The sequence below is a fragment of the Rosa chinensis genome, chromosome 7 (assembly GCF_002994745.2).
Source record: "Rosa chinensis cultivar Old Blush chromosome 7, RchiOBHm-V2, whole genome shotgun sequence".
Taxonomy (NCBI): domain Eukaryota; kingdom Viridiplantae; phylum Streptophyta; class Magnoliopsida; order Rosales; family Rosaceae; genus Rosa; species Rosa chinensis.
This window is the reverse complement of record NC_037094.1, coordinates 2,577,394-2,601,207: the sequence shown is the minus strand read 5'-3', so window position 1 is coordinate 2,601,207 and position 23,814 is coordinate 2,577,394. Positions and strand designations below refer to the sequence as shown.

Genomic DNA, 23,814 nt, shown 5'->3' with positions numbered 1-23,814 from the left:
ATTAATTTATAGAAATATAATTAAAAAGTGGATCTCACAACCGTAAGAAATCATCATTTTAATGATACTCATTACAAGCTACCCCCAAAAAACATAATAATAATAATACTGATGAGCTACCTTATTTCTTACAATATAAGTTACCTGTGTCTCAGTTTTCAACAGATTATGTCATGCAAAGGCACAGCACGTAATAGCCATTTTATATGTAGTTTCACCAACATTTTCGAAGAAAATATAAGATAAGATAAGCTGATCATAGTGGCAAATCCGTAAATCAAACACAAACAACGATCAAAAACGTAAATTACTGAGACCCCCACCAGACCACAGTAAAAAGTCAACAACCAAGCCAAAAACCGTAAATCAAACACAAACAACGATCAAAAACGTAAATTACTGAGACCCCCACCAGACCACAGTAAAAAGTCAACAACCAAGCCAAAAACCAACGGCTGTGTGATAAGTAATGTTTTTTTTAGATAGTAACTATTTTTGAAATTGTGGCGCAAAAGAACTCCCTATACCCCGCGCCACTTTCTTCTTTCTGATCACTTTCCCATGCACACCAAAAATCCCAACTCCACGTACGTACATGACTAAACTCCTCATCGGAAGTTCAATCGACATCGGAAATCATGATGGAATTAGTGAGCGGATTCCCGTTGCTCCTCCAGCAATTCACGGCCATGTTCAAGAAGAATCTCCTCCTCGCGTGGCGTCACAAAGTCGGCACCCTCATCCAGCTCTTCTCTTCATTCTTTTTCATTTTTCTCATCTTCTGCATCCAGAAAGCACTCAACGCTAACTCGGCGTCGTCCACGGGGTTCAAGACCATCAAGGACCCTAAGCCTCTGGCCTCGCTGCCGATCCCGCCCTGCGAGAAGAAGGATTTCATCAAGAAGCCTTGCTATGACTTCGTGTGGAGCGGCGATGGGAGCCGGGAGATCCAGACCATTGTGGACGGCATCATGGCTAACAACCCCGGCCGGCAGATCCCGTCGAGCAAGGTATCTTAAGAATTTTAAATGAAGTATATAAACAATGTACTTTTTTCTTCACTTGAATGGATCGGTAAAAGAAGTACGTTAGGGATTTGGAGCTTTTATGATGGCAATGTGAATGGCATAAATAGGGTGGTAAGTGTAGGGTTTTGAATCTTGATTGTGCAGGTGAAAGGGTTTAAATCAAGAGATGAAGTAGACAAATGGCTGGCTGATAATCAAAAGATTTGCCCGGGAGCTTTGCATTTTGCGGTAAGAGATGACAAAGTGATTAGCTATGGCGTGCAGACTAATTCCACTCACGTAGCCAAAAGAAGGGAATTTGAAGATATCACCATGAAATTCCAAATTCCGCTTCAGATTGCCGCGGAGCGTGAGATTGCTAGGGTTCTGATTGGAGGTATTGGGTTTTGTTCCTTACGGCATTCGCATGATTACCACCTTGCACGAGTTTGTCACTCGTTATTTATATGCCTCGTTCAGATCCGAAGTTTAGCTGGAATGTTGCTTTCAAGGAATTTCCACACCCTGCAAGGAAGTTGTACTCGGCAATTGAGTCAGAAGGACCAACCTTTTTCCTTGCAACCGCAATGTTTGGTTTTGTATTTCAAATGACATCCTTGATCACAGAGAAAGAACTAAAGCTTCGAGAGGTAATAATAACTTCAAGTTAATGCATGATTCTTTCTAATTAGATTGCTAATTCAATCAGCTATTTACCTGTTCTTGTTTGACGAGCAGGCAATGACGATGATGGGTCTTTATGATACCGCCTACTGGTTATCATGGCTCACATGGGAGGGGATTATGACAGTTTTTTCATCACTTTTCATAGTTCTCTTTGGAATGATGTTTCAGTTTGACTTTTTCCTAAAGAACAATTTTGTAGTCCTATATCTCCTCTTCTTTCTTTTCCAACTGAATATGGTAAGACTCTTCCATGAATTTGCTTCTTACTCTCTTCCTGCTGATTTCTGCTCTTAAGCAAGCTTCAAGTCCATGCTCTTTTATTTAATGTCAGATTGGTTTTTCCTTCTGGCTCTCGGCCTTCATAAGCAAGGCATCTTCATCCACAACTGTGGGTTTCGTCATATTCATTATTGGCTTTATAACCCAGGCAAGATTCCCCCGGTTAAGATTTCTAGATTAGGGGTTATTGGTTCAATGGCAGTAACAGGAACAGTACTTTTCTCATTGCAGGACGTGACAAAATACTTTCCTTATGATATTAGGACCGCTAAAAAATATCAAATCATGTGGTCATTCTTCCCACCTAATCTTCTTGCCAAAGGTCTATTCATACTCGCTGATGCAACAGCCACTTCCCAAGATGATGGGATCAGGTTGAGTAATATAAGAAAGTGTGGACCAAATGAGCCAGGATGTGTTATGACAATTGTATGCAAACACGACTTATAACAATACATCTCTGATTGGTTCGTATATTTCTATTTGCTATATATTGATCTTTTCATCTTAAACTTTTGATAGAGTGACATTTACAAATGGCTTGTGAGTTCATTCTTCCTCTGGTTTGTATTGGCTCTCTACTTCGATAACATTCTCGCAAATGCATCTGGTGTGAAAAAACCACTTTATTACTTTTTAACGCCCGGCTACTGGTTAGGGACAGGTGGGGTAAAAGTGAAAGGTAAGTAGTGTGATAAGAATGAAGTTTAGTTTGTGCTTGAGTTTTCATTTTTTGATGGGACTTAAGACCTGATGCTTTTCTTCCTCTGTTCCTAGAGGGTAAAAATGCAATACCAAATGATCATATTACTCCAGATGATGCGGATGTCCTTGAAGAGGAGCACCTTGTTAAACAACAATCTATGGAAGGCACACTTGATCCAAGAATTGCAGTTCAGATACGTGGCCTTGTAAAGACATATCCTGGGAAGAAAAGACCTTTTTGTTGTTGCTGCTGCTGCTGCTGCAAGGAGACTCCACCTTACAATGCTGTCCAGGTAAACAACCTTTTGAAATTTTCAGTTTTCATAAGAATTAAAATCAGAGATCAGAAGGACAAGCTTACCTCTCCAGGTTAAGTGGGACCTATTGTGACAACTTACATATTTTTCATGATCCGGTGCATATTCAATTGTGTTGTACCTTATTATGTCATTTGGATTCTATTTGTGGGAATGTTCTAGTGGATATTTAGTCTTAGTTAGGGTGATTGCTAGACTTAACATGCAACAATGCAGAAATAGCATCTCTGTTTCACTTTTTCTTTTTCTTTTTTCCTTTTTTTGTATGGTAACAATTCATTTTGTTGGATCACCTTCAGGGATTATGGGTGAACTTTGCAAAGGATCAGTTATTCTGTCTACTTGGACCTAACGGAGCTGGGAAGAGCACAACGATCAGTTGTTTAGTTGGTATCACACCATTTACTGGAGGAGATGGTAATAGTATTGAGTTCGTCAGTCTAAAAAATGATGAGATGAAGTCCATAAGGACATGATAAAATAGTAAATTTTTTTGTTAACAGCATTGGTTTATGACCATTCTGCCCGAAGCTCTGGTGGTATGGCAAATATTCGAAAACTTATAGGAGTTTGTCCACAGGTGACCTGCTCTAGCAATCCCTATCTCTCTCTCTCTCTCTCTCTCTCTCTCTCTCTCTCTCTCTCTCTCTCTCTCTCTCTACACAGTGCCACACACTCACATAAACACAGACACATACATATATATTGATGCAGTACGTCTATATACCTGGTAGCTAGACCATGTACCAGTTTCATGGTTTTAACTGTGCTGCAATAATCTATGACAAAAAAAAAAGGGGGACCATGCTTAACTTGTCTGCTTCTCCTATTTCTTGTTAGTTTGATGTTCTTTGGAGTGCGTTGACTGGGCAAGAGCACCTCCAACTGTTCGCTACTATTAAAGGCCTACCCCCAGCTTCAATAGAAACGGTATGTGCAACACTAACTTGAATAGGGAATGTCACATGTTTCTTCTTTGCAAATGTCTGAACTGTAGGTATCACAGTCATACAGTTTATTACAATGCTTCATGATGAGCTCGAAGAAGAATGGCTGTTTGGTGTTTAGTATGAATGCTCCCTCTTGGATGCAGATTGCTGAGAAGTCATTGGCGGAGTTGAAACTCACTGAGGCAGCTAAAATGAGAGCTGGGAGTTACAGTGGAGGAATGAAACGTCGCCTCAGTGTTGCAATAGCCTTTATTGGTGACCCGAAGTTGGTTATTTTAGATGAACCGGTATGGACATTACAACTTTTGGCCACTTGATGAGTTTAACTACTTCCACTGTTTATGAAATAAAGTTTATGATCTGCAGACAACCGGTATAGATCCCATAACAAGAAGGCATGTCTGGGACATCATACAGGAGGCCAAGAAAGGGCGTTCAATTGTCCTAACAACCCATTCAATGGAAGAAGCTGACATTCTAAGTGACCGGATAGGAATCATGGCAAAGGGGAGGCTCCGTTGCATTGGAACTTCAATCAGACTGAAGTCACGGTTTGGGAGTGGTTTTATTGCTAATGTGAGCTTAAGGGGAGGCGCTGATAGCCAAAGTCATGAATCTGTGAAGCAGTTCTTTAAATACGTATGTTAATTCTGAAATGGTTTGAACTTTTTCTTTATATGCACTACAAAGGTTTAACTTGTTAACGTTTTGACAGCATTTGGATGTTTTACACAAAGAAGAGACCGACTGCTATCTGACTTTTGTTATTCCTCAGGAAAAAGAGGGACGTTTGACGGTAACCATTTCTCTTTCCATTTTGTTTTATAGAAACCTTCTTTTGCCTTTGGTTCCTGTATTGATCCGACAGGACTTTGTAAACAGCTAGCTCATGTTGCTATGCTATGCACTAGAGAAGAATGAAACATTTAAATCAGTATGTTTCTAATTTTAGATGCTAGTTATGGTTTTCGTTATGATTAAACATGGCATGTGCAATAATTTTGAGATATTAAGCTACTGGTACAGCCTGACCATATGAGTTACTTGTCTCGATGTTCATTATTCTGAAGTATACCTCATTTCTCAAAAATATTTCATCAAAAGAAAATCTTATGAACCTTCTGTTCCTAATTAAAGAAGCCTCACTTGGATGTTATATGATCCTGTACAGAATTTTTTTGCTGAGCTTCAAGATAGGCAACATGAATTTGGTATCGCTGACATCCAACTCGGTCTCACAACTCTAGAAGAAGTTTTCTTGAATATATCAAGGCAAGCGGAGCTAGAAGCCGCCATGGCAGAAGGGAGGCTGGTTACTCTCACTTTAACGTCTGGAAAGTCAGTTGAGGTAAAGCACAACTTCTATCTCATTATATTACTCTGGATTTCTGGAAGCAAGAAAGATTCGCAGCGAATATAAGATCGTTAGTGAGTTCATGTTTTCTTGTTTTACTTTTCTAAATGTATAGCAATGATATTGCAGATACCCGTAGGAGCCGAGCATGCTTGGATTCCAGAAACAGAATCTGAAGAGCATCCAAAAGGGCTTATGGTAGAAGTTTACTGGGATCAAGATGAGTCTGGTAAACTCTGCATTGCTGGTCACTCAGCCGAAACTCCAGTACCTCTGAATGTTGATCCCATGAGTTTGCATTAGGACACTCAACCAGTTCAACTGGAATTGTGATTCACGCCAACAAAATCAGTAATCCCAATTCCCTTTGAATCGGTGGTCATACGTTAAAGTAGTACATAAATTCTTTCGTAAATCTGATGAGCACCTGGATTGGGAGTGTTAGCCTTGATGTAGAGTTTCCACCGCTTTCCAGCTTGAGCTTTTAAAAGCTGATTGCAGGGAGGTCTAGGTTCCAAACTTGCAATTCCCATATACCACTTTGCGATGCAAAGTGAAAGTCTCCACGTACGTAGGGAGGTCTCAACTTGACTACATTGTTAGCTCAGTCGACGGTCATGTTTTAGATCATCACTTTGAAAATTTCACAGAAAGTCATGCTATAATTAAGGTTCTTCACTTCTCATATTATTTGATTCCCATTTGTAACAATGTTTTCAAATCTGAAAAAATCGAGAAGAATTATTAGGTTCCCTCCTAGATATTGAGACCTACATCATAATTTCATGGAAATGTTTGACCGCACAACCTGTGGAAGAAAAATACACAAACAGAATTGCGTACCGAATCGTTTCATACGATTAAGTCCACCGTAACAAACATGCAGGTGCAGACAACACCATAATCAGTCACTATACAATACAGTAGGAATGGCTGGAAAAGTGGAAATCATGTCAAAGGACAACAAACCAGTCTTTAGATTTAATGCACGATAGTCGAAGCATGAAAGTATGAAACCTATAATGTACATTCACACATCCCAAATGCAGACAAATCACGAGAGGCTCTTGACCCAACACAATCCTCTAACTATATAACCACATCATGGTTTCACAACACTTTGAATCACACTGCATAAATCAAAAACCGAGTTGAATATCAGCCGCTTCAATTGGAATAGAAATCCAAATGGATTTAAGAATTCATCTTCTCCACTCTGCTTGGCTTGCCTTCCCTGCAAAAGCAAACAATAACAAGGTAGCTCAGTATACTTTTTGAGCAACTGTATTGTTAAGTGAAAGGACCAACAGTTTTGACTTCTCACTGAACTTCCAATGGGAAAGGACGACAAAATCATTCATATGTACTGAGACAATAAGAATAAATACCATCCGTCCAAATCAGCAAAGATATCATTTCTTTTTAAGAAATTCAATTATAATCATTAGCCTCTGAAGAAGGTTAGAATCATTCCATTACCGTCTCTTGAGGCTGACAGAGATTTGTCACCTTTGATTCCTCCTTTTCCACCTGATTGAACAAGTTTCTGTGTCCTTGGAGACTGTGAAGTGATTTTGCCATTAGCTGATGATGGCAGAGAATGGCGGCGAGTGGAGTTAGTTTTCTCAGTCTTTTCAGTAGCCTCCAGTCCAAGCCTAGGAGATCCTTGTGCCCTCAGCTTTGCCTTTGCAGACTCAGTTGCTGCCATATAGCTTGGCAATGTTGGACTGTTTTGCAACCCATTCTCTGAACGTTCTTGTTTGGCTGGAGTTGAAGTTTTCCTGCTTGATTTCTGGTTGTCATTGCTTGTTAAATCTTCCTTTTGGCTCAAAACCACACTTGGAACAGGGATGTTTTCATCTTTTTTACTGCTCTCTGTTAATATGTTTGACTCAACTGCAGCTTCATCACTAAGTGTATTTATTTCTTTACCAGTGGCCTCTGTCAAAGGCTTCAAATCCATTGCAACTTGATCATCGGATAATAAGTTAAAGACCTCTTTTGCTGCTGATGGTTCAGGAGTTATTTCTGCATCAGGCAGATTGGACAGAGCAACAATTGGCTCATTCTTCATCTTCTCAACAGAATTATTTGTGATCCCTTCAAAAACATTATGACCCGAAACACTTGATGCCTTTTCCAGATTCTGTGTGAGATTCTGAGCTTCAATTTCCGTCTGCACAGAGTTCTCTACTATGGGAGTATGAACCTTCCTCAAGTTACGTTTAACCTTTTCAAGCTCAATTTGTGGATTTTCCTGCACTGGATCTGCTGGCTGGCTGGAAACTTTCCTAAGGATACGTTTGGGTTTCTCAGATTCAGAGGTAACTTGCACCGAGACACTTTCAACATTTGCAGCCGGAAGCCTCCGGGTGCTTCGCTTTACCCTGCCTGTTTGAGGATCCCGATGTGTTCTCTGAGATTTTGAATCTTGAACTTTTCTTGGTTGGGGAAGTGGTTTCCAAAAATGTGTTGCTGACCAACGTTCTAACCAGTTTGGGACTGAATTTGGATCTCCAGGTTCATAATGTAAACGCAGAGGCATCACAGTAGGTGAGAAAGCAAGAAGCTGAAAAGAAAAAACCAAACTGTTACACCATGCCAACTTGAAATTATCCAAATCATACAAACCAAACTGTTGCAATTCAATCCAGGAAATTCTTTGTATAAAATTGTTAAACAGAATGTCGACTTACCTTACTAATAAAAACATTAACCGTCAGCTTTGCCATTTGAGTAGAGATATTAACTCCAACAGGATCCACTAGCTTGCCCTCCTGATGGACAATATAAAAGTGGAATATAGTTAAGGGTAGCACTAAGGAACACATAACCCATGCCTAACTACATTTATAAATATCATATGACAAGTGAATGCACCTGACACAATTAGCTACAATATAATATACCTAGGATGAAGATAACAAGAATCTCACAAGGTTCCTTGCTAAAAGATAGAAATTAATAAGTAATAACTAGGAATTGGTAATTGACCAAAGTACTTAAGACTTGTACCAGAGGCGTAACATGGCATCTTTTTTGCACTTCAAGCCCAATAATAGACTGCCTGACTTGTCGTCCACGACTGAGTGCCTGTAGCTTGACAATGCCCAACATACTGCAAAGTGTAGCAACAGCTTGTCTCCTCACCAAGTGCCCACGGATAAGTGCCTGTAGCCTTATTATGCCTTTGAGGGCCCAAAAGGCGCGGCGAGCCTTCACATAGCATACCAATATCAATGATTATTCAACTAATGTAAAAATGCTGGTACTAGGTAAAAACATACAAACGACTGAAATGATTTAGCAGCTGATTTAATACTACTTTAGCAAGAGATTTACCAGATAACCCCTAAAGGCAGCCTGTGCCTTTGTTGCAGCTTGCTCTTGTCTGATTTTGTCAGGATCATACGCTGCATTTTGTGGTGTAGAGCCTTGTGAATCTGTACTTTGGCTTCCTGGCTCTCCATTACCTAATACGCTTGGAGCTTCCTCGTTTTCCAATTCTAACCCTTTGTTATAAGCTGTGGTGTTTGTGCTTTCATGAAAAGCTGCAGGTGGATCTGCAACAAATTCAGTTGCAGCTGCCCTGGCAGCAACCACCACCTCTTTCTCATTTGAAATTCTCTGAAACCATAGACATAAGAATAGTATTTGCGTAGGTTAATGCTTCTATAAAGATAAAGAAAGTAAGTAAACTTCTCAGATTGAAGGTATAGCTCTAGTGTTAAGAATAAAAATGAAAAATAAAGTGGAAGTTCCTTCTAATGTGAAGACTTGAGAAAACTATTTAGAGTACGGTGTAAGCATTTGTTTTGAAGTTGTAAATTCCTACAATCTTACCTCTCTTCCTTTTGATATATTAGGTTTGGATGGCTTCTTCCCAAACAGAACAGTCTTGATCCATTTAGCCGGTGATTTGCCCATTGCAGGAAGGCTAATAACACACAATCCTGAAGCCCGTTTTCTGCAGAGTTCCATACGATCACAATTTAAATATACATGAATTACAAATTGAAACACAAAATAAAACTAAATTAATGCAATGGATTCCAAGAAACAAGAAGAATAATCATATAATGGTATTTTTGAAAAATATCCAGAACCAAATACCGTAAGAGCAAATCTCTGGATGCTTATGATAACACCAGACAACTTATGAGGTAGTATTAACTACAGACAATCTAAAAGAAAAGGCTTTATCATTCTAGCTTAGTTCAATTCTGTCCTAATTACAAACTAATGAGGCATGAATTTCTAAGAACTGCATAAGTCAAAGTACACACCCAATAAGAGAGAGAGAGAGAGATCCTCAAAGCATTTTTCTTTTGATCTTAACAGGCCTAAAGTTTCAAACTTCCAACTACCAACACCTTGAGAAACAAGAACCATAAGCCCAGAACATAATCCACATTTGATCTATTTGAGCAAATTAACTACCATACCATACAAATCCCTCAACACTATCAGAACCAACCACCATTTATGCCAATTTTCTTCACCCAGAAAGAACCAACTAAGCAATCATCACATCACACGTACCCACTGAACCCAAAAAGGAAATCCACCCAGAAATTCCAAAACCCACAAGATCTTACAAGCTTCCCAAATTGCAAGACACAAATGAGGTCCAGCTACCCCAGATCTGAAACTCACTTACCAAATGTACAAGTAGAACAACCTTCCAAATCCCTAAACCAACTTTCCCTTTCCCTGCAAAAAAAAACACAAATCTCAAAAAACAAATCAGACCCAGTAAAACACACAACACCACCCACAACATAAAAAAGCAAACTTTCTTTCAACTAAGAACATCAGATTTTGAGAGAAGGAAATGTACCATGAGTTCAGTGAGAGTGAGCCAAGCCCAGAATGTGATCTAAGAACAAAGACAACTATAAAGCCATGTACTTTACTTTGCTTTACTCTCTGTACTTCTCAGACTGATAACACCAACAAAAAAAAAAAAAAAAAAAACTTAATTTGAAAATTTGGTGACTGGGGAAGGAAGTGTCTGGTGTGGTAAGGTGTACTTTAAAAGAAGTTGCCGCACATGTCCGATTGGCTGGCTCTACTTGTAACTTGCAGACAGTTTGACTATTTTTTAATCCAACGGCTGAGATGGAGGGATTACGGTGGACGTTAGAGTAGGGAATTGCTTGGCGTTGGAAATAAAGAAGGATGCGTTGGCAGTCCCCAGTGCAGTTGAGCCAGTTAACTTCGGAACCAAGGGTGCAGCGTCCTTTATTTATTCCCAAGCATGGTGTGAAATGACTACAGTACCCTCACGGGTGGGGGAAATTGGGATCCTAGGCGCCATTGGGCGCGTGGGCTGATCGTGGCCGTAGATCTGAGCGGCAGAGGTGTTTTGGGGGAGCGGTGGGATGTGTGACGACTGCGGTCTTTATATGGGTCACGGAGTGCGAATGCAGGAACCCCAGTATGGTCATCACCTTCTGTTTTTACCAAAACGCCCTTCACCAACACACTTCGGATAATTTTTTTTTTTCCTTGATATCTTGGTTATAAATAATTGCAGGGTTGCGGTGGGCGGGGAGCAACCGGATTCATTGGAGGGGACGGTGTGGGACTAGCATGTTTATTTGGTCGGTAACTGATCAAATAAATTACATTCATCCACTCTAGAATGTAAATCCAATGATTAAATAAATTATCTTTAAGACGAGTTGTTGTGTTTTCACCTCTATCCACGACTACAGATTTTTGAGTTTGGTGCTTGATGGAACACATATATAAAAATTAGACCAATACTAAAAAGAAGTGATTGATGAAACACCGAGTTTGGTGCTTGATGAAACATACAAAGAAGTGATTAAAGACATTTTGTTAACGCATGAACTAGACCAATACTAAAATTAAAATGTAACAAAAACACATATATAAAAATTTAAACGTGACTTGAAAGAAGAATTAAAAGAAAAGGAAAAACACCGAGCTCGTTTTCTCACCAAAACCAATAGTCTCCTTCACTTTCCAAGTTTCCATCATAAATAAAGAAAGTTTGTTGCAAAACTCAACAACCATATCAAATGCTTATAATCAACACTGTAAAGTCAGACCTGATGTAGGTGCAAAAATAAACTATGCCATTAAAGGAAACCCTAACCAATAATATTTTTTCTAAGATTAGGAGCTACCATATTTCCAAGATTTCTCATTTTGGACACAACACTTTTTGAGGTACACGGAGTCTAACATCATGCAACTCTTTCACTAAAAATAGAAATAAATAAATAAATCATGCACCTCTATATTAGAGATGGACACCGTTTGGTTCTAACCGTAATGGCACCACCAGTTAAACGGTATATCTCTGAAATTCGGTCTCAAAATATCCACCCGGCAATGAATTGTCCGGCCCAATAAAAATCAATTCCGAATTTCCGACCCAAAACTGCAAGCCGAGCCCAATAAGCCCGACCTAAAAGTGAAAAACCACTTTCGTCCATATCTCAACTGCAAAATCAGTTTCAACGGCAAGCGATTTGAAATTCGAAATTCGAATCCCCTCAAAGCATAAAAGGACTGGGTCCCATACAGCGCCAGCCGTTGTAACATTATCATCATAAACCGTCGCCTCCGCAAGCCCCTATCCGTTGTCCACGCGTCCACCACCACTCGCAATCACAACCGCCGGATCTCACTACTTCACCAAGTCAATACCAAATTGCCAATGGAATATTGAGACGTGGAGAAATAAGATAGACCTGGGAGTACAGGAACGCGAGTAGGAGATTTACCACACGGGGAGCGTGTGGTGAAGATTCGAGTTTTGTGTGGGGTAGTCCTACAGTTTTCCCGCCCAGACGATAATCGGTCAAAATTGGGAAGAAAAAGAAAAAAAAGTTAAAAAAGAAAAAAAAAATTGAGTATAAATGAGAGCCAGTGTGTGATACAATCTCATTTTGGTTTTGAAGAAAGAAGAGGATATAGAGCAATCAAATCGATCAATGGAAGAGCCCCAATCGGCCCAGTCTGCTCAATCCGGTAAGATGTGTGGCTGTGTAGCCGGTAGAATTTTGTATGTTGTTAAGTGAAACTAGTAGCGGAATTGGGGTGGGGGGCTTAGTTTTTTGTATGTGTTTCAGGGAAGCTTCTGCGATACGCGCTGCGATCTGTGACTAAACCGAAGGAGGAGAAGCCACCGGCAGCAGAATTGTCCAACCCCTCTGCGTCTAAGAGGTACGGTACAGTACACGGCATCAAATCCATATAGTTTGATGCAAATCCACCGACTGTGAACTGTTGCGATTTGATTTGTATGGATTCAAATGAACTGTTTTCGTTGCGAACAATTTTTATGTAAGCCGGAGTTTTGTGAAACGGCTCAATTTTTTGACAGCAAGACTAGCATTAGAGATGAGTATCATTTTCAGTCTACCCTAATTTCGATGTGCTATACGTTTCTCCGATGCTTGGTTTATTCTATGCATAGTGGATCGAATTCCTTTCTCTTTGGATTCGATGTTCTGCCTGGAAATTATATTGAACTGTGTCAATTCTTAGGGCAAGGCCTGCATCAAATGTGAGCAGAAGTGTGAGTGTGCTTGATCTTTCGGGCAAGGACAAGCCTGTCAAGCCACCGAGGAGGCTCTCTGTTCCTAACAAGGCGGCTGGAACTGCAGCTCCGAAACTGGGTGGGAACATCACTCCCATTTCCGAGGCTAGATCAAGGCGGCCTGCCAAAAGCGAAACGCCTGCTTCTGATGCTTCTAGGCTGACAAGTCGGAAGAAGTTCAGTATTCTGTCCTCAGAGTCATACTGGCTTTCGCAGATTAAGCTGTCCGAGGCTGCTGGCAAGCACTCAGTTTCACTTGGGTTTTTCAAACTAGCCTTGGAGGCGGGATGTGAGGTACAACTAATTTACACCTATCTTTTTAGATTAAACAGGTGGTTGCATATGTATGAACATGGCTTAGTACGAGTTCATATGTGATGTATCAACGGATATGTGTATATGCCCTGGTGTTTAAATTATATGCAAGAGCTAACTACGGTCACTCTTGTCACAGCAACCTCTTCAGCGATTGCGAGATGAGCTAAAAAGCTATGCACTTCGTCATAAACTTGGTGATGCTGACCTTGCAGTCCCACTGAAAGAGTTATTTGAGAGCTACGGTGTTGTAGAAAACGAGCAGTTGCAGGTCTCCGAAACCTGTTCCCACGTACCTGAAGAGGGGACTCGGTCTTCTGATGAAGATGCCAAGAGCTCTTCATCTACAATGGGAACTAGGAAACTGAAACCCAAGTCGTTGAACACTGATGCTGCTCAAGTTTCTCCGGTCAAAAACAAAGCCAAGAAGGAAATGCCTCAGAAGAGCACTCCTGCAACCAGGACTAGGGCGTCTGTGGCAAAGAAGTCTTCAACTCCAGGACCTGTTTCTGACTCTGGGATGCGCAGGTCAACAGCAAAGAAACCCCAGAACCTGATTAAGCAAGAAGCTAAGAATGAAAGGGATAGGAAGAAGCAGGGGTACAAATCCGCTGTTGAACAAGGCAAGTGTATGAAATTATTTCGTTTGTATTTTTTGTGTGTTGTGTGACATCGTTTACTTGTTTAGTGTAGTGTGACATCATCTAACGATTTGTTTTTGTTGCAGGCTCAGTTAGCACTACATCTGCAGAGGAAGCACTGAATGAGAACAAAGAAAATGAGGTTAGTTTGTCATTATATGTATTGCCTTGTTCATTACACCTCCTAAAACAAACATGTTCATTGCATCTGCATTTGTTTTTCTTTTCTTTTTCTTTTGCTTCATTCTCTTGGCTTTCCATTGACTCTTTATTCTTTTGCTGCAGGATGCTGCCTCAATGGAGGAGATAAGTTTGACTGAAGTTGCATAAACACATTGTCCAAGATGCTAAACCAATTGCATTCTCATACTCCTGTTGGGTCTGTCTTTAGTGTTTTTTTTTGTGGAGGATTCTTATGTATATAAAGTTTTAGGTCAAAGTTTTCAGTCTGTTTGGTGAAACCATTTTGATTTGCGTGTCCTTGGTTTAAACTGGGGTTGTTTGTTTATTGTTATTCAACTGCTGGTGATTTCGATTGTACTAAACTGCAAAGTTATCTATAGTACTATTCTTCATCATATTGGCATTTACAGATATTGGATTGTATTCTAAGTTATCAGATGCGCATATAGAGTTGCTAGTCGCTCTTTAGGACTATATGAATCTCCATTTCATATTCATTCGAAACTCTGGGCTAGCATGATTGATGCTTAAGTGCTCTATAGCAAATCCATTCTACCAAAGCTGTAGTGAAAATTCTGTTGAAAACAAATGAGTTTTTAATTGTATTCACATGTTGACTCAAAATACAAATTGTATACATAGAAGTTAACATTATAAGCAGAAAACAATTACTTATTGTATGTTACAAGTTTCCTTGCAGCAGTGGTACCAGGCATAAACCATTGCAGCCTTTCAGCTTCCCCATCTTTCAAACTAAACACTCCCGAGTTATCAATTTCACCTTCCTCATCACCGGTGAAGTAGATGCAATTACGTCTATAACCCGGCGCATCACAAACAGCTACCGAGTGGTTATGTCCCAAGAAAATCGTCCTCTCACCCAAATCTGTGATGTAGTGCCACTTCTTTTCAACATAATAGTAAACCTCAAACCTTCTAAGGTTATCGTCATAGCTTTGATGCCCAAAAACATAGCTTGTCCCCGAAAAGCTCAACAGTATAAATTCCAGTCCTTCTAGGCTCACTAAATAAACCTTGTTCCCGTTAAAGAATGAAGGTAATGCACGCTCATTATATTCCCGTGAAAACCTACAATCAAGATCACAAAGTACAAGCCTCCCTAGTTCATTCACTGCAAGCAACTCCTTGTCTGTGGATGCAAGAATGTCGTCGTACTGGTTCCCATAACCTTGTAAAACAGTCCACTCCTGGTTACCGTCTTCGTAACAAATTAGGTTTCGCTTCTCTCCGAAGATTGCCAGGACTTTGTAGTCTCTAGGGTTGCATAACGGGTCTGAGGATAATATGGCCTTGTGGACGGCGCCGTTTGGAGGGAGCTGTGGGAGATTGTTGACTTGGTGGCCGGTGAATGGGTTGAGGAGAGTGAGTGATGAGTTTTGACCATCCAACAAGATGAGCCAATCGGCCGAGAATCCACATACGGTCTTTTCATGATCGTTCTTGGGTAGCTCGAAACGGTGGACTTGGTTGGTGGAGACGTTGAGGAAGAATCTGGAGTGTTTGGTGATAATGTGATGTTCTTCAGGTTGGTACTGGCTCGGAAGCATTAGCCATGGGGAGTTTTCATGAAGGGGTTTGGTGTAAAAGTTCACCATGTTGATGAACAATGGAGCAAATTTATGAAGAGAATTAATACGAACTTGAAGCGCTCAAGCTATATTAATAGTCATAGATATTAAATTGCCATAGATATCAAGGAGGAGATTCCTTTCCCTACTGGGAATAGGAGTCATGACACAGTAGCTCCTATTTCTACTGGGAATAGGAGTCCTGACACTGACCTTAGTTTTCTTACCAAGTAATTGTTTGATTTTCTGTTCTCTACTTGTTCCTCAAGCAACTGAGCTCTTTCAATAGAGACGGAGTCACATTTCTGAATTGACAGTTTCATTTTCCTTTTTGTACTTATTAAATCAAATGGTTTCGAAGTTGCATCATATGCAAGACACTGTATTTTCAAAAATTCAATTAGCGAAAGCCAATAACATTACTTGCACTCAAATTAAATATACGAATTACATTGGATACTCTACACATTGGCAAAAAAGAAGAAAAGAAGAGGCTAAAAGTTAGTTAACATTATGACAACCTAGGCATAAACCATTGCATTCTTTCAGTTTCGCCATCTTTCAAACTAAACACGCCCGAGTTTTCAACTTTACCTTCATCATCATCAGTGAAGTATATGCAATCAGGTCTAAAATCCGGGGCATTACGCACAGCTACTGAGTGGTTCTGTCCCAAGAAAATCGTAAACTCGTGCAGATTTTTGGTGTGGCACCACCGTCCTTCATCATACCTGTAAACCTCAAACCTTTTAAGCTTGTCGTCGTAGGTTTCATGCCAAAAACAGTAGCTCGTCCCCGAAAAGCTTACCAGCATAAATACGTCTCCATTTATGCTCACTAAATAAACCTTTTTACCTTTAAAGAAAGAAGCTGGTACATGTTCGTTACAACCTGGTGGATCGCAGCACACAAGCTTCCCCAACTCACTCACTGCTACAAACGCCTCGTCCGTTTGGACAAGAACATCGTCGTAGTGATTTCCATAATCTTGTAACATAGTCCATTGCTTCATACCTTGTTCGTAACCAATTAGCTCTCGTTTGTCTCCGAAGATTGCCAGGACTTTGTAGCCGTTAGGGTTGCAAGACGGGTCTGCAGACAGTACGGCCTTGTGGACGGTGCCCTTTCGAGGGAGTAGTGGGAGGTTGTTGATTTGGTCGCCGATGAAAGGGTTGAGGAGAGTGAGTGATGAGTTGCGATTGTCGAACAGGATTAGCCAACCTAGTGAGAATCCACATATGGTTTTTCTTTTTCCACATGCATCCTCGGGTAGTTCGAGAGTGTGGACTTCGTTGGTGGAAACGTTGAGGAAAGATCGTTTGATGTGTTTTTCCTCGACTTCTCCACAAATGGAATTTGCAAAACAAGTCCACCAACCAAGTCCACTGGAAATGGAGGATTCAGTGCGATGACGATCTTCGGAGTGGTGCTGGTTGGGAACCATTAGCCATGGGGAGTAGCTCACCATGTTGGGTGGGAAGGGAAAACAGAATATAGAAACTAGGTACGGATGGGTCGATGGAAACTTGAAGCTCGTAATTATTTATATATGAAAAGGGCCAAGGAACTTCCTATTTCTATGGGAATTTGGAGTCCTGATTATCAACGACTTCAGTTTTCAGCCAGCCTCTACTGCACAAATGGTCTCCTGATGTTGACAGGATTAGGGCTGACATTGTGATTCGGCTCCTAAACTTTCAATTTTTTTTTTTTTTTTTTTATAAAAATAGCAGAATGCTATTGTAGTAAAGTATTGTTTTTATCTGGAAATACTGAATAACGTTCATAACAAACCAATGCAAATTGATACACGAACATTCTTTTTTACATGAGCTTAACCACCAAGCAATGTGGACAAGACATAATTGAAAGACCAAACAATCCTAAGAGTCATAATCCGCGAGGAAAATATCGAAATACAGGATAAATGTTGATAAGTTTGCACAATCATTCTCAAACTAGCAATGCCACTTATAGCATGCATCCGGACATATTCAGACTGCCCTGCCAGCACCTTATGAAGGAGTTAGTCTGCTGTCCAACTCTGTTCCACGATTTCCCTAACTCTTCGGTTGTACTCTCGCTTGTTCTCGCTGAACATGCGAGCAGCTTCTGAATTTGCAGGAGAATTTGGGTTCGGATCACATAGTAGTGACTGCAATAAGCAAATGGTAGATGTTAAAGTCTTAGATCCATATTCAAGAAGGCTAGATATCTAAATCACATGTGCAGTATTACTTGTAGGTATACATTAATCTCACACACCTAGATACTTGCATGCTTTGTGTATTGATTATTATAATGGAGGAAAAAAAAAACAATTATATCCATACAATCAACTGTACCTGGATAGATGTGAGTATAGCTGCCACATCATAAATAGGACTCCACTGATTTTGCAAAATATCTAAACAAATACTTCCATCGGCATAAACTGACCAATTTGAAAAGAAAATTTGAATTTGAATCAGAAACCAGATAAGAAATATGGAACATGAAGCAGATACTAATGTCAAGATACAACTTACTATTTGGATGAAACATTCGAGAAACAAATCGCACCGTTGGTGGTTTGTTTGGATAATCTTCTGTGAACTGAAGAGTCAACTTAAACGTGCCTGCATAGTTCGTTGATGTGGATATTAATGGTTAAGGTCATGTAGCAAAAATATTGAAAGGAAGACAATTATTAGATATTTTCAGCTTCCAGTCTACAGATTTTTATTCTTAGAAAGTAGAACTTTCTTTAATAACTTGGTCAAATAACAGAACATGGACAATTTATTCATTAATGTGGAGGGTAAAACTCATCCATCATTCCACTTATTGAAAGTGAAGTTTGATCTAAGTGGGGATACTCTCCTTTATTACTTTTCTGCTTATGCAACACAAGAAGTATGATTTAGCAAACAGTGATAAACAGTAATAGTCTACTAGTTTATTCTTAGAAAGCAGAACAACTTTCTTTAATAACTTAGTCAAATAACAGAACATGGACATTCTATTCATTAATGTGGAGGGTAAAACTCATCCATCATTCCACTTATTGAAAGTGAAGTTTATCTAACTGGGGATACTCTCCTTTATTACTTTTCTGCTTATGAAACACAAGAAGTATGATTTAGCAAACAGTGATAGACAGTAATGGTCTACTAGTTGAGATAATATGTTTGCATCTCTTTCAAGAGATAGATAATAAAGGCTTAATGTTTTTGACGATGAGACACCATAAGTGTTTGAAATAATCATGCATACAACTTTGTTGACACAAATGAACTGTACCAAGAACGACCGATCTAAATCTAAAATTGCCCTCAATCTAATTACTCCAACAAGAAAACAAAACTCATAGTTTATTAAAACTACCAGGCATTTTCTGTTTAATTCTAGTGCAACATAAGTTCCAATATGATGTTCATCTTCATCCAAGAATGTGAAACTTAGAATAAAGTAACTAAACCAAAAGCTTCAGAAAAAGGATTTACTGACCTCCATCCCAAGGGGTATCATCAGGACTGCAATCCAAACCAAACAAAAAATGAGAAATGGCTTATCCAACTGTACTTAAGCACTACGAATAGCAGATTATTTTTATGCATTTCATATAATCCAACTCACCCAAATATAACGGCATTCCACAGCATTATATTGTTGTCTTGGGGAGCCCCACTAATCCCTGCAGGTGGGTCCTGTTGCAGCCTCTTGAAGTCTCTCATCAGCCTCTTCCTTGCAGGAGTCGACATTACTACCCCGCTACCACCTATAAATCGAAGTAATCACCAACAAGGAAACTCAAAACACAGGTTTTCAACATAAATGCAAACGATAAGCTAGCAACTTGTCCTAATGCCCACCAAAATAGAACACTACTTTGATGCACCAAAATCGCACACAAAGGAAACATATTTTCCATGAAACACAGAAATTATGAATACAATTACTTCAAATTGCCACATACATATTTTGAGTCGATTACATGCAAACAAAAACAAAGCTCAAGACATCAAAATCGAGCTCAAACACTTCAATTAAGCCACTTTTCAGATGTTTACAGCTTCATTATGCAATAAAACCAGAAGAATCATCTTTCTGATACCATTTGTCACTACGATAAACCCTAATTTACATTCTAACAAACAAAGCTACAAACTTGGCCCCATCCAAGCACAAAGCTCGAATCTTGGAAATTACCCACCTCATAATTAATCAATTTGAGAATCAAAATGGGAAAACAGAGAAACTAAACATGATTCGATGGAAATTCTCTTTACCTGGAGCTCCTCCGAATCTCCAAGAGGTCTCGATCCGAATCGGGTTGCTGATTCAGAGGCCAAGAGGGTGATCGGAAAAGGGTTCTGGGAGGTGGGTTTTGATCAGATCGAATCCATTTAGGTTTTCTTGGAACACAGAGGAGCTACAGCTATTTAGTGAGAGAGAAGAGAGAGGAGGGTGGAGTTTGTTTTGTTTATAGTTAAGGAAATGTGAATGGAGAGAATTTGGAGATGGGGCTGGGTCGGTCTACTCAGCAAAGGTCCCAACTTTGGCTAGTTGGCCTCTCTCTTTCTTTATCAATCAGCCTTTCTCTTTCTCATAAGTGAATGGAGGAAACTTTCTCTACCTTTTTCTTTTTCTTTTCTTCTTTATTTGTTCTTTTTTTTTTCTCTCTTTTCCGTTCCATGGGAGACTCAAAGATCAAGTGAGAGACTATGAGAAGAAGGTTATGTTAGACCGCTGAGTTTGTCCGATCATTCAATTATTTCTTATTGTATTTATAAGATTATAATAAGTAAGCTTTATTTCAATTATGAAATAAGATGAAGTGTTTGGTTTTATTTTCATAATTTTGGATGGTGATTGGTAAACAAACGTGTCATGTGACATGATCACTACACATAAGGTTTTCTCAAAATTGAGAGCTATCATTTTAATTTTGTTTAAGGAAAACTGAATTTGGAGAGAATTGAGTTGTGCTTTCATTGATAATAGAGGTCTCTTTATATAGAGGATTACAAGACATAGAATTAGAGTTGTATAAGGAAAGATAATCGTACAATTAATCGGATATCTATGAATATCTCCGATAATATCTCTAATTATAAACCCTATTACAACTAGGTCAAGTAACCTGGAGTTTAGGCCAGACACATATTCTGAATTTACTTGAACACTCCCCTTGTGTCGCCCAAACGTGGTGCTCCTCTCGTTGCCTCATTAAAACCCTTGCAGAGTAACAAAAACCTTGTGAGACAAAAATAACCTCGCGAAGGGGAAAAAGAGCACAACACACTCTTCACATTTCGAGACCATACATGTAGACATCTCCCCTTGATATCTGCATCTCCCCCTGATGACTACGGTCATGGGAGTTCGGATAACTTCTGCAAACGATGCTACCAACATGTTTCTCAAAAGTGAAATTTAGGCAATGACTTAGTGAGAAAGTCTGCCACACTGTCATAAGATCGAACCTAGTTCACTTTGATCTTAAGGAGAGTCTGTTGTTGTTGATTATCCTTGGTGTTATCGCTTTTGATGTAGCCTTGCTTCATTTGTTCAAAACAAGCAACATTATCCTAAATGCTCGCAGGCTCATATGTGATAGACTTCAAACCACAATTGTTTGAACATGCGTAATTATGGATCCAATTCATATACATTCACGAACCACTTCGTGAAGAGCAATGATCTCTGCATGGTTCGAAGATATAGCGACTAGGGTCTGTTCTGTAGACCTCCAAGATATCATGGCCATGGTGAACACTTAACTAGTTTGGGAATGACCTTTGTGTGGGTCAGAGAGATACCCAACATCAGCAAAACCTTCCAAAACACTTATGTTGTTTTGGGATGGGGATAGAGGACGCATGTCAGTTTTGGCGACGTTCCTAGTGTGTGATGGGTCAGAATCCATCGTCTCTTTGTAGGGATAGAACAAGCCATATCAATCGTCCATCTCAAGTACCGAAAGATATCTTTTACACCGATCCAATGGCTTCGCGTTGATGCAAAGCTATACCTTAGCTAACAAGTTCACTACAAATGAGATGTCTGGTCTTGTGCATTGAGCTAAGTACAATAATGCGCCTATTGTACTTAAGTAAGGCACTTATGCCTCTAGCACATCTTTGTCATCATCCTTTCGACGAAGAGGATTCTTTTCAGGATCAAGACTACGGACGATCATGAGGGTTCTTGAAGGTATGACCTTGTCAAAATCCCTAAGCATCTATCAACACGATGCTCAAGTTTCAAACTGAGACATAATCGTGTCCTCCAAAAATCATTTATCTCAAACTCGGATTTCAAGTGTTTAATGGTTTCCTTTAACTCTTTAAAGGATTCCAATGAAGATCATGTCCAACATGCACCGCGATAGAATTTGAAATTTTTTATGGAAACGCGCGGGCATATCTCTTCCCAATCAAGTAGTCACTTTAGTGAGTGTTTCAACCTTATTGTAAACGTGCTATGTGGTCTAGAGCCACTTGACTTGGGTAAATGAAGTTCACCATGAACCTTCATGTATATTTAGTATGTAGATTCTCATAGAGATACGTAGTGACCACATTCGTAAGCTGCATGTTCAGTTATTCGATAACTACCAAACTGACAAGGTAGTAGAGTGCAATGACATCCATTACGAGAGAATATGTCTCATCGTAGTCGATTTCAGGGCGTTTTGTGAGAAGTCTTGCTCCATAAGGCGAGATTACAATATCTTTTTCTCAACACGCTTTCTAACGAATACCCATTAGCCAATATGTTCTATGTTAGGAGGAGTTGGCATCACTGGCTCAAAAACCTTCCTCTTCGTTAGAGAATCCATCTTAACTTGGATCGCATTTTTCCATTCAGGCCAAATTTCTCTACGTTGGCATTCATTCATCAACAGAGTATGGTTCGATATTATCGGACTCAACAAACTCATGCGCAACGAAATGCACAACTACATAATCAATTATGATAGAGTTTCTATCCCACATCTCATGTACACTAGTGTAATTTTCAAAGAGCTCTATATTCTCAGGAATAGGTTCTGACGCCGACGTTGAGGCGTCCCCCATTGATAATCGTAATCCGGAAGATTCTCATGAGACGGATTTTGAGTGTCGATGATCCAAAGATTGGGTTGTGCCAAAGTATCATTCGAACGCACGGGCCTCCCACACATCCTAGCTGGGGCCATGGCCTATACACTACAAAAAAAATTCATTTGGCCACGGCTTTGTGCCGTCGCGGAAAGCCTGTTTGCCGTCGCAAAAGACCAATGGCGACGGCTAGGCGACGGCAATTACACCGTTGTCGTTGGTGGCGTCGCCACTGCTCATGGATACGGCAAAATGCCATCGCAACCGTATTTAGCGACGGCAACAAGCGTAGCAATGATTTGGTCGCTCATTTGGCGACGGCCTGTAGCGACTGAAAATGCCGTCGCAAGTAACTTATTTGCTACGACGAATGCCGTCGCTGCCAATAAACTATGTTTTTTTTTAATGAAATTTTCCCTCCAAATTTTATTAGAATAAACGGAAAATTGATTTTCCCTCCATAATGAAGCAGTCGCCACCCCAAATATTTTACATATGAAGCTTTAGCAACAACCAATTTTTTTCTGCCATTTTACACACAATCAAAAGATATAGTAAAACAATATAAAGCACCAAAATAATCCTTTCATTCATAGCTATCTCACAACTGATAAGTGCCAAGTTATATTTCATTACCAAGTACAAATTGAAATTAACCAAACGAACCAGTCTTTCATAATTATAAGAATCTACCATACTAGATAACTGAAACTCTGAAAGAAACATTCCCAACCTAAATATCGTTCAAAAGCAGACTTGACCACAATACTATTTATCATTAACTAGAGGGCTTGGTGAATAATGGCGCGTGCTCAATTTCTTGATCACTAGTTGAATCTAGATGAACTCCTTCTCCTATGGACTCCCTTTCAATTTCATGGCCACTGGTTGGATCTTGAACCCGTCACATAATGATACAGCATGTATATTAGATTAACATCTAATTAATTCAATGTGCACAGGTATATGCAAATTCATAAAACACATGCACGCTAAGAGTGCCTCATTACTTTGGAGAAGACATTGAGTAATAAAAATAATAATAAGAATTATAGAATTCTTGTCATAAATTTTATATTAGAACCCTAACATACCAATTAAAACTCAACAGAGAAAGATC

The 23,814-nt window shown here is 39.6% G+C and overlaps 6 protein-coding genes across 8 annotated transcripts; 2 read left to right on the top strand and 4 right to left on the bottom strand.

Moving 5' to 3' along the window:
- Window positions 1-539: 539 nt before the first annotated feature.
- On the top strand, window positions 540-5,602 carry LOC112177072 (ABC transporter A family member 2). The gene is made up of 16 exons (XM_024315261.2): window positions 540-1,010; window positions 1,173-1,404; window positions 1,488-1,657; window positions 1,746-1,931; window positions 2,026-2,121; window positions 2,205-2,402; window positions 2,496-2,655; window positions 2,751-2,971; window positions 3,295-3,412; window positions 3,499-3,575; window positions 3,836-3,925; window positions 4,089-4,232; window positions 4,312-4,584; window positions 4,661-4,741; window positions 5,117-5,293; window positions 5,429-5,602. The coding sequence occupies exons 1-16, from the start codon at window positions 639-641 to the stop codon at window positions 5,600-5,602; spliced, it is 2,769 nt and encodes a 922-aa protein (XP_024171029.2). The 5' UTR covers window positions 540-638.
- Window positions 5,603-6,134: 532 nt separating this feature from the next.
- LOC112177073 (protein IQ-DOMAIN 31) lies at window positions 6,135-10,249 on the bottom strand. Of its 3 annotated transcripts, XM_024315264.2 has the most exons (8): window positions 10,140-10,249; window positions 9,960-10,012; window positions 9,143-9,266; window positions 8,642-8,926; window positions 8,315-8,515; window positions 7,996-8,076; window positions 6,779-7,868; window positions 6,135-6,533 (listed from the first exon to the last, which is right to left on the bottom strand). In XM_024315264.2, the coding sequence occupies exons 3-8, from the start codon at window positions 9,224-9,226 to the stop codon at window positions 6,502-6,504; spliced, it is 1,773 nt and encodes a 590-aa protein (XP_024171032.1). In that variant the 5' UTR covers window positions 9,227-9,266; window positions 9,960-10,012; window positions 10,140-10,249; the 3' UTR covers window positions 6,135-6,501. The 3 variants fall into 3 exon arrangements, with proteins under 3 accessions (XP_024171032.1, XP_024171034.1, XP_040366800.1); XM_024315266.2 differs by lacking the exons at window positions 9,960-10,012; window positions 10,140-10,249 and adding an exon at window positions 9,745-9,767; XM_040510866.1 differs by lacking the exons at window positions 9,960-10,012; window positions 10,140-10,249 and adding an exon at window positions 9,586-9,727.
- A 1,913-nt stretch (window positions 10,250-12,162) lies between these two features.
- LOC112178953 lies at window positions 12,163-14,414 on the top strand. Its single transcript, XM_024317231.2, has 6 exons — window positions 12,163-12,307; window positions 12,409-12,502; window positions 12,827-13,172; window positions 13,333-13,816; window positions 13,921-13,976; window positions 14,120-14,414. Exons 1-6 carry the CDS (start codon window positions 12,271-12,273, stop codon window positions 14,162-14,164), a joined length of 1,062 nt encoding a protein of 353 aa, XP_024172999.1. The 5' UTR covers window positions 12,163-12,270; the 3' UTR covers window positions 14,165-14,414.
- Window positions 14,415-14,685: 271 nt separating this feature from the next.
- LOC112176342 lies at window positions 14,686-15,633 on the bottom strand. The gene has a single exon (XM_024314210.1). The coding sequence runs from the start codon at window positions 15,631-15,633 to the stop codon at window positions 14,686-14,688; it is 948 nt and encodes a 315-aa protein (XP_024169978.1).
- Window positions 15,634-16,117: 484 nt separating this feature from the next.
- Window positions 16,118-17,074, bottom strand: LOC112176341 (F-box/kelch-repeat protein At3g18720-like). Its single transcript, XM_024314208.1, has one exon. The coding sequence runs from the start codon at window positions 17,072-17,074 to the stop codon at window positions 16,118-16,120; it is 957 nt and encodes a 318-aa protein (XP_024169976.1).
- A 309-nt stretch (window positions 17,075-17,383) lies between these two features.
- On the bottom strand, window positions 17,384-20,115 carry LOC112180370 (ubiquitin-conjugating enzyme E2 2). The gene is made up of 6 exons (XM_024318897.2): window positions 19,878-20,115; window positions 19,225-19,366; window positions 19,096-19,121; window positions 18,135-18,224; window positions 17,952-18,040; window positions 17,384-17,761 (listed from the first exon to the last, which is right to left on the bottom strand). The coding sequence occupies exons 2-6, from the start codon at window positions 19,347-19,349 to the stop codon at window positions 17,633-17,635; spliced, it is 459 nt and encodes a 152-aa protein (XP_024174665.1). The 5' UTR covers window positions 19,350-19,366; window positions 19,878-20,115; the 3' UTR covers window positions 17,384-17,632.
- Between the last annotated feature and the right edge of the window lie 3,699 nt (window positions 20,116-23,814).

Coding starts and splice junctions, on each gene's coding strand:
- LOC112177072 (XM_024315261.2), top strand. CDS start 639: ATGATGGAATTAGTGAGCGGATTCCCGTTGCTCCTCCAGCAATTCACG. Junction 1,011..1,172: donor GGCAGATCCCGTCGAGCAAG/GTATCTTAAGAA, acceptor TTGATTGTGCAG/GTGAAAGGGTTTAAATCAAG. Junction 4,585..4,660: donor TGAAGCAGTTCTTTAAATAC/GTATGTTAATTC, acceptor ACGTTTTGACAG/CATTTGGATGTTTTACACAA.
- LOC112177073 (XM_024315264.2), bottom strand. CDS start 9,226: ATGGGCAAATCACCGGCTAAATGGATCAAGACTGTTCTGTTTGGGAAG. Junction 8,927..9,142: donor ATATATCAAAAGGAAGAGAG/GTAAGATTGTAG, acceptor CTATGGTTTCAG/AGAATTTCAAATGAGAAAGA. Junction 6,534..6,778: donor TCTGTCAGCCTCAAGAGACG/GTAATGGAATGA, acceptor TTGCTTTTGCAG/GGAAGGCAAGCCAAGCAGAG.
- LOC112178953 (XM_024317231.2), top strand. CDS start 12,271: ATGGAAGAGCCCCAATCGGCCCAGTCTGCTCAATCCG. Junction 12,503..12,826: donor AACCCCTCTGCGTCTAAGAG/GTACGGTACAGT, acceptor GTCAATTCTTAG/GGCAAGGCCTGCATCAAATG. Junction 13,977..14,119: donor ATGAGAACAAAGAAAATGAG/GTTAGTTTGTCA, acceptor CTTTTGCTGCAG/GATGCTGCCTCAATGGAGGA.
- LOC112176342 (XM_024314210.1), bottom strand. CDS start 15,633: ATGGTGAACTTTTACACCAAACCCCTTCATGAAAACTCCCCATGGCTA.
- LOC112176341 (XM_024314208.1), bottom strand. CDS start 17,074: ATGGTGAGCTACTCCCCATGGCTAATGGTTCCCAACCAGCACCACTCC.
- LOC112180370 (XM_024318897.2), bottom strand. CDS start 19,349: ATGTCGACTCCTGCAAGGAAGAGGCTGATGAGAGACTTCAAGAGGCTG. Junction 19,122..19,224: donor TGGAATGCCGTTATATTTGG/GTGAGTTGGATT, acceptor TTTGGATTGCAG/TCCTGATGATACCCCTTGGG. Junction 17,762..17,951: donor CTATACTCACATCTATCCAG/GTACAGTTGATT, acceptor TGCTTATTGCAG/TCACTACTATGTGATCCGAA.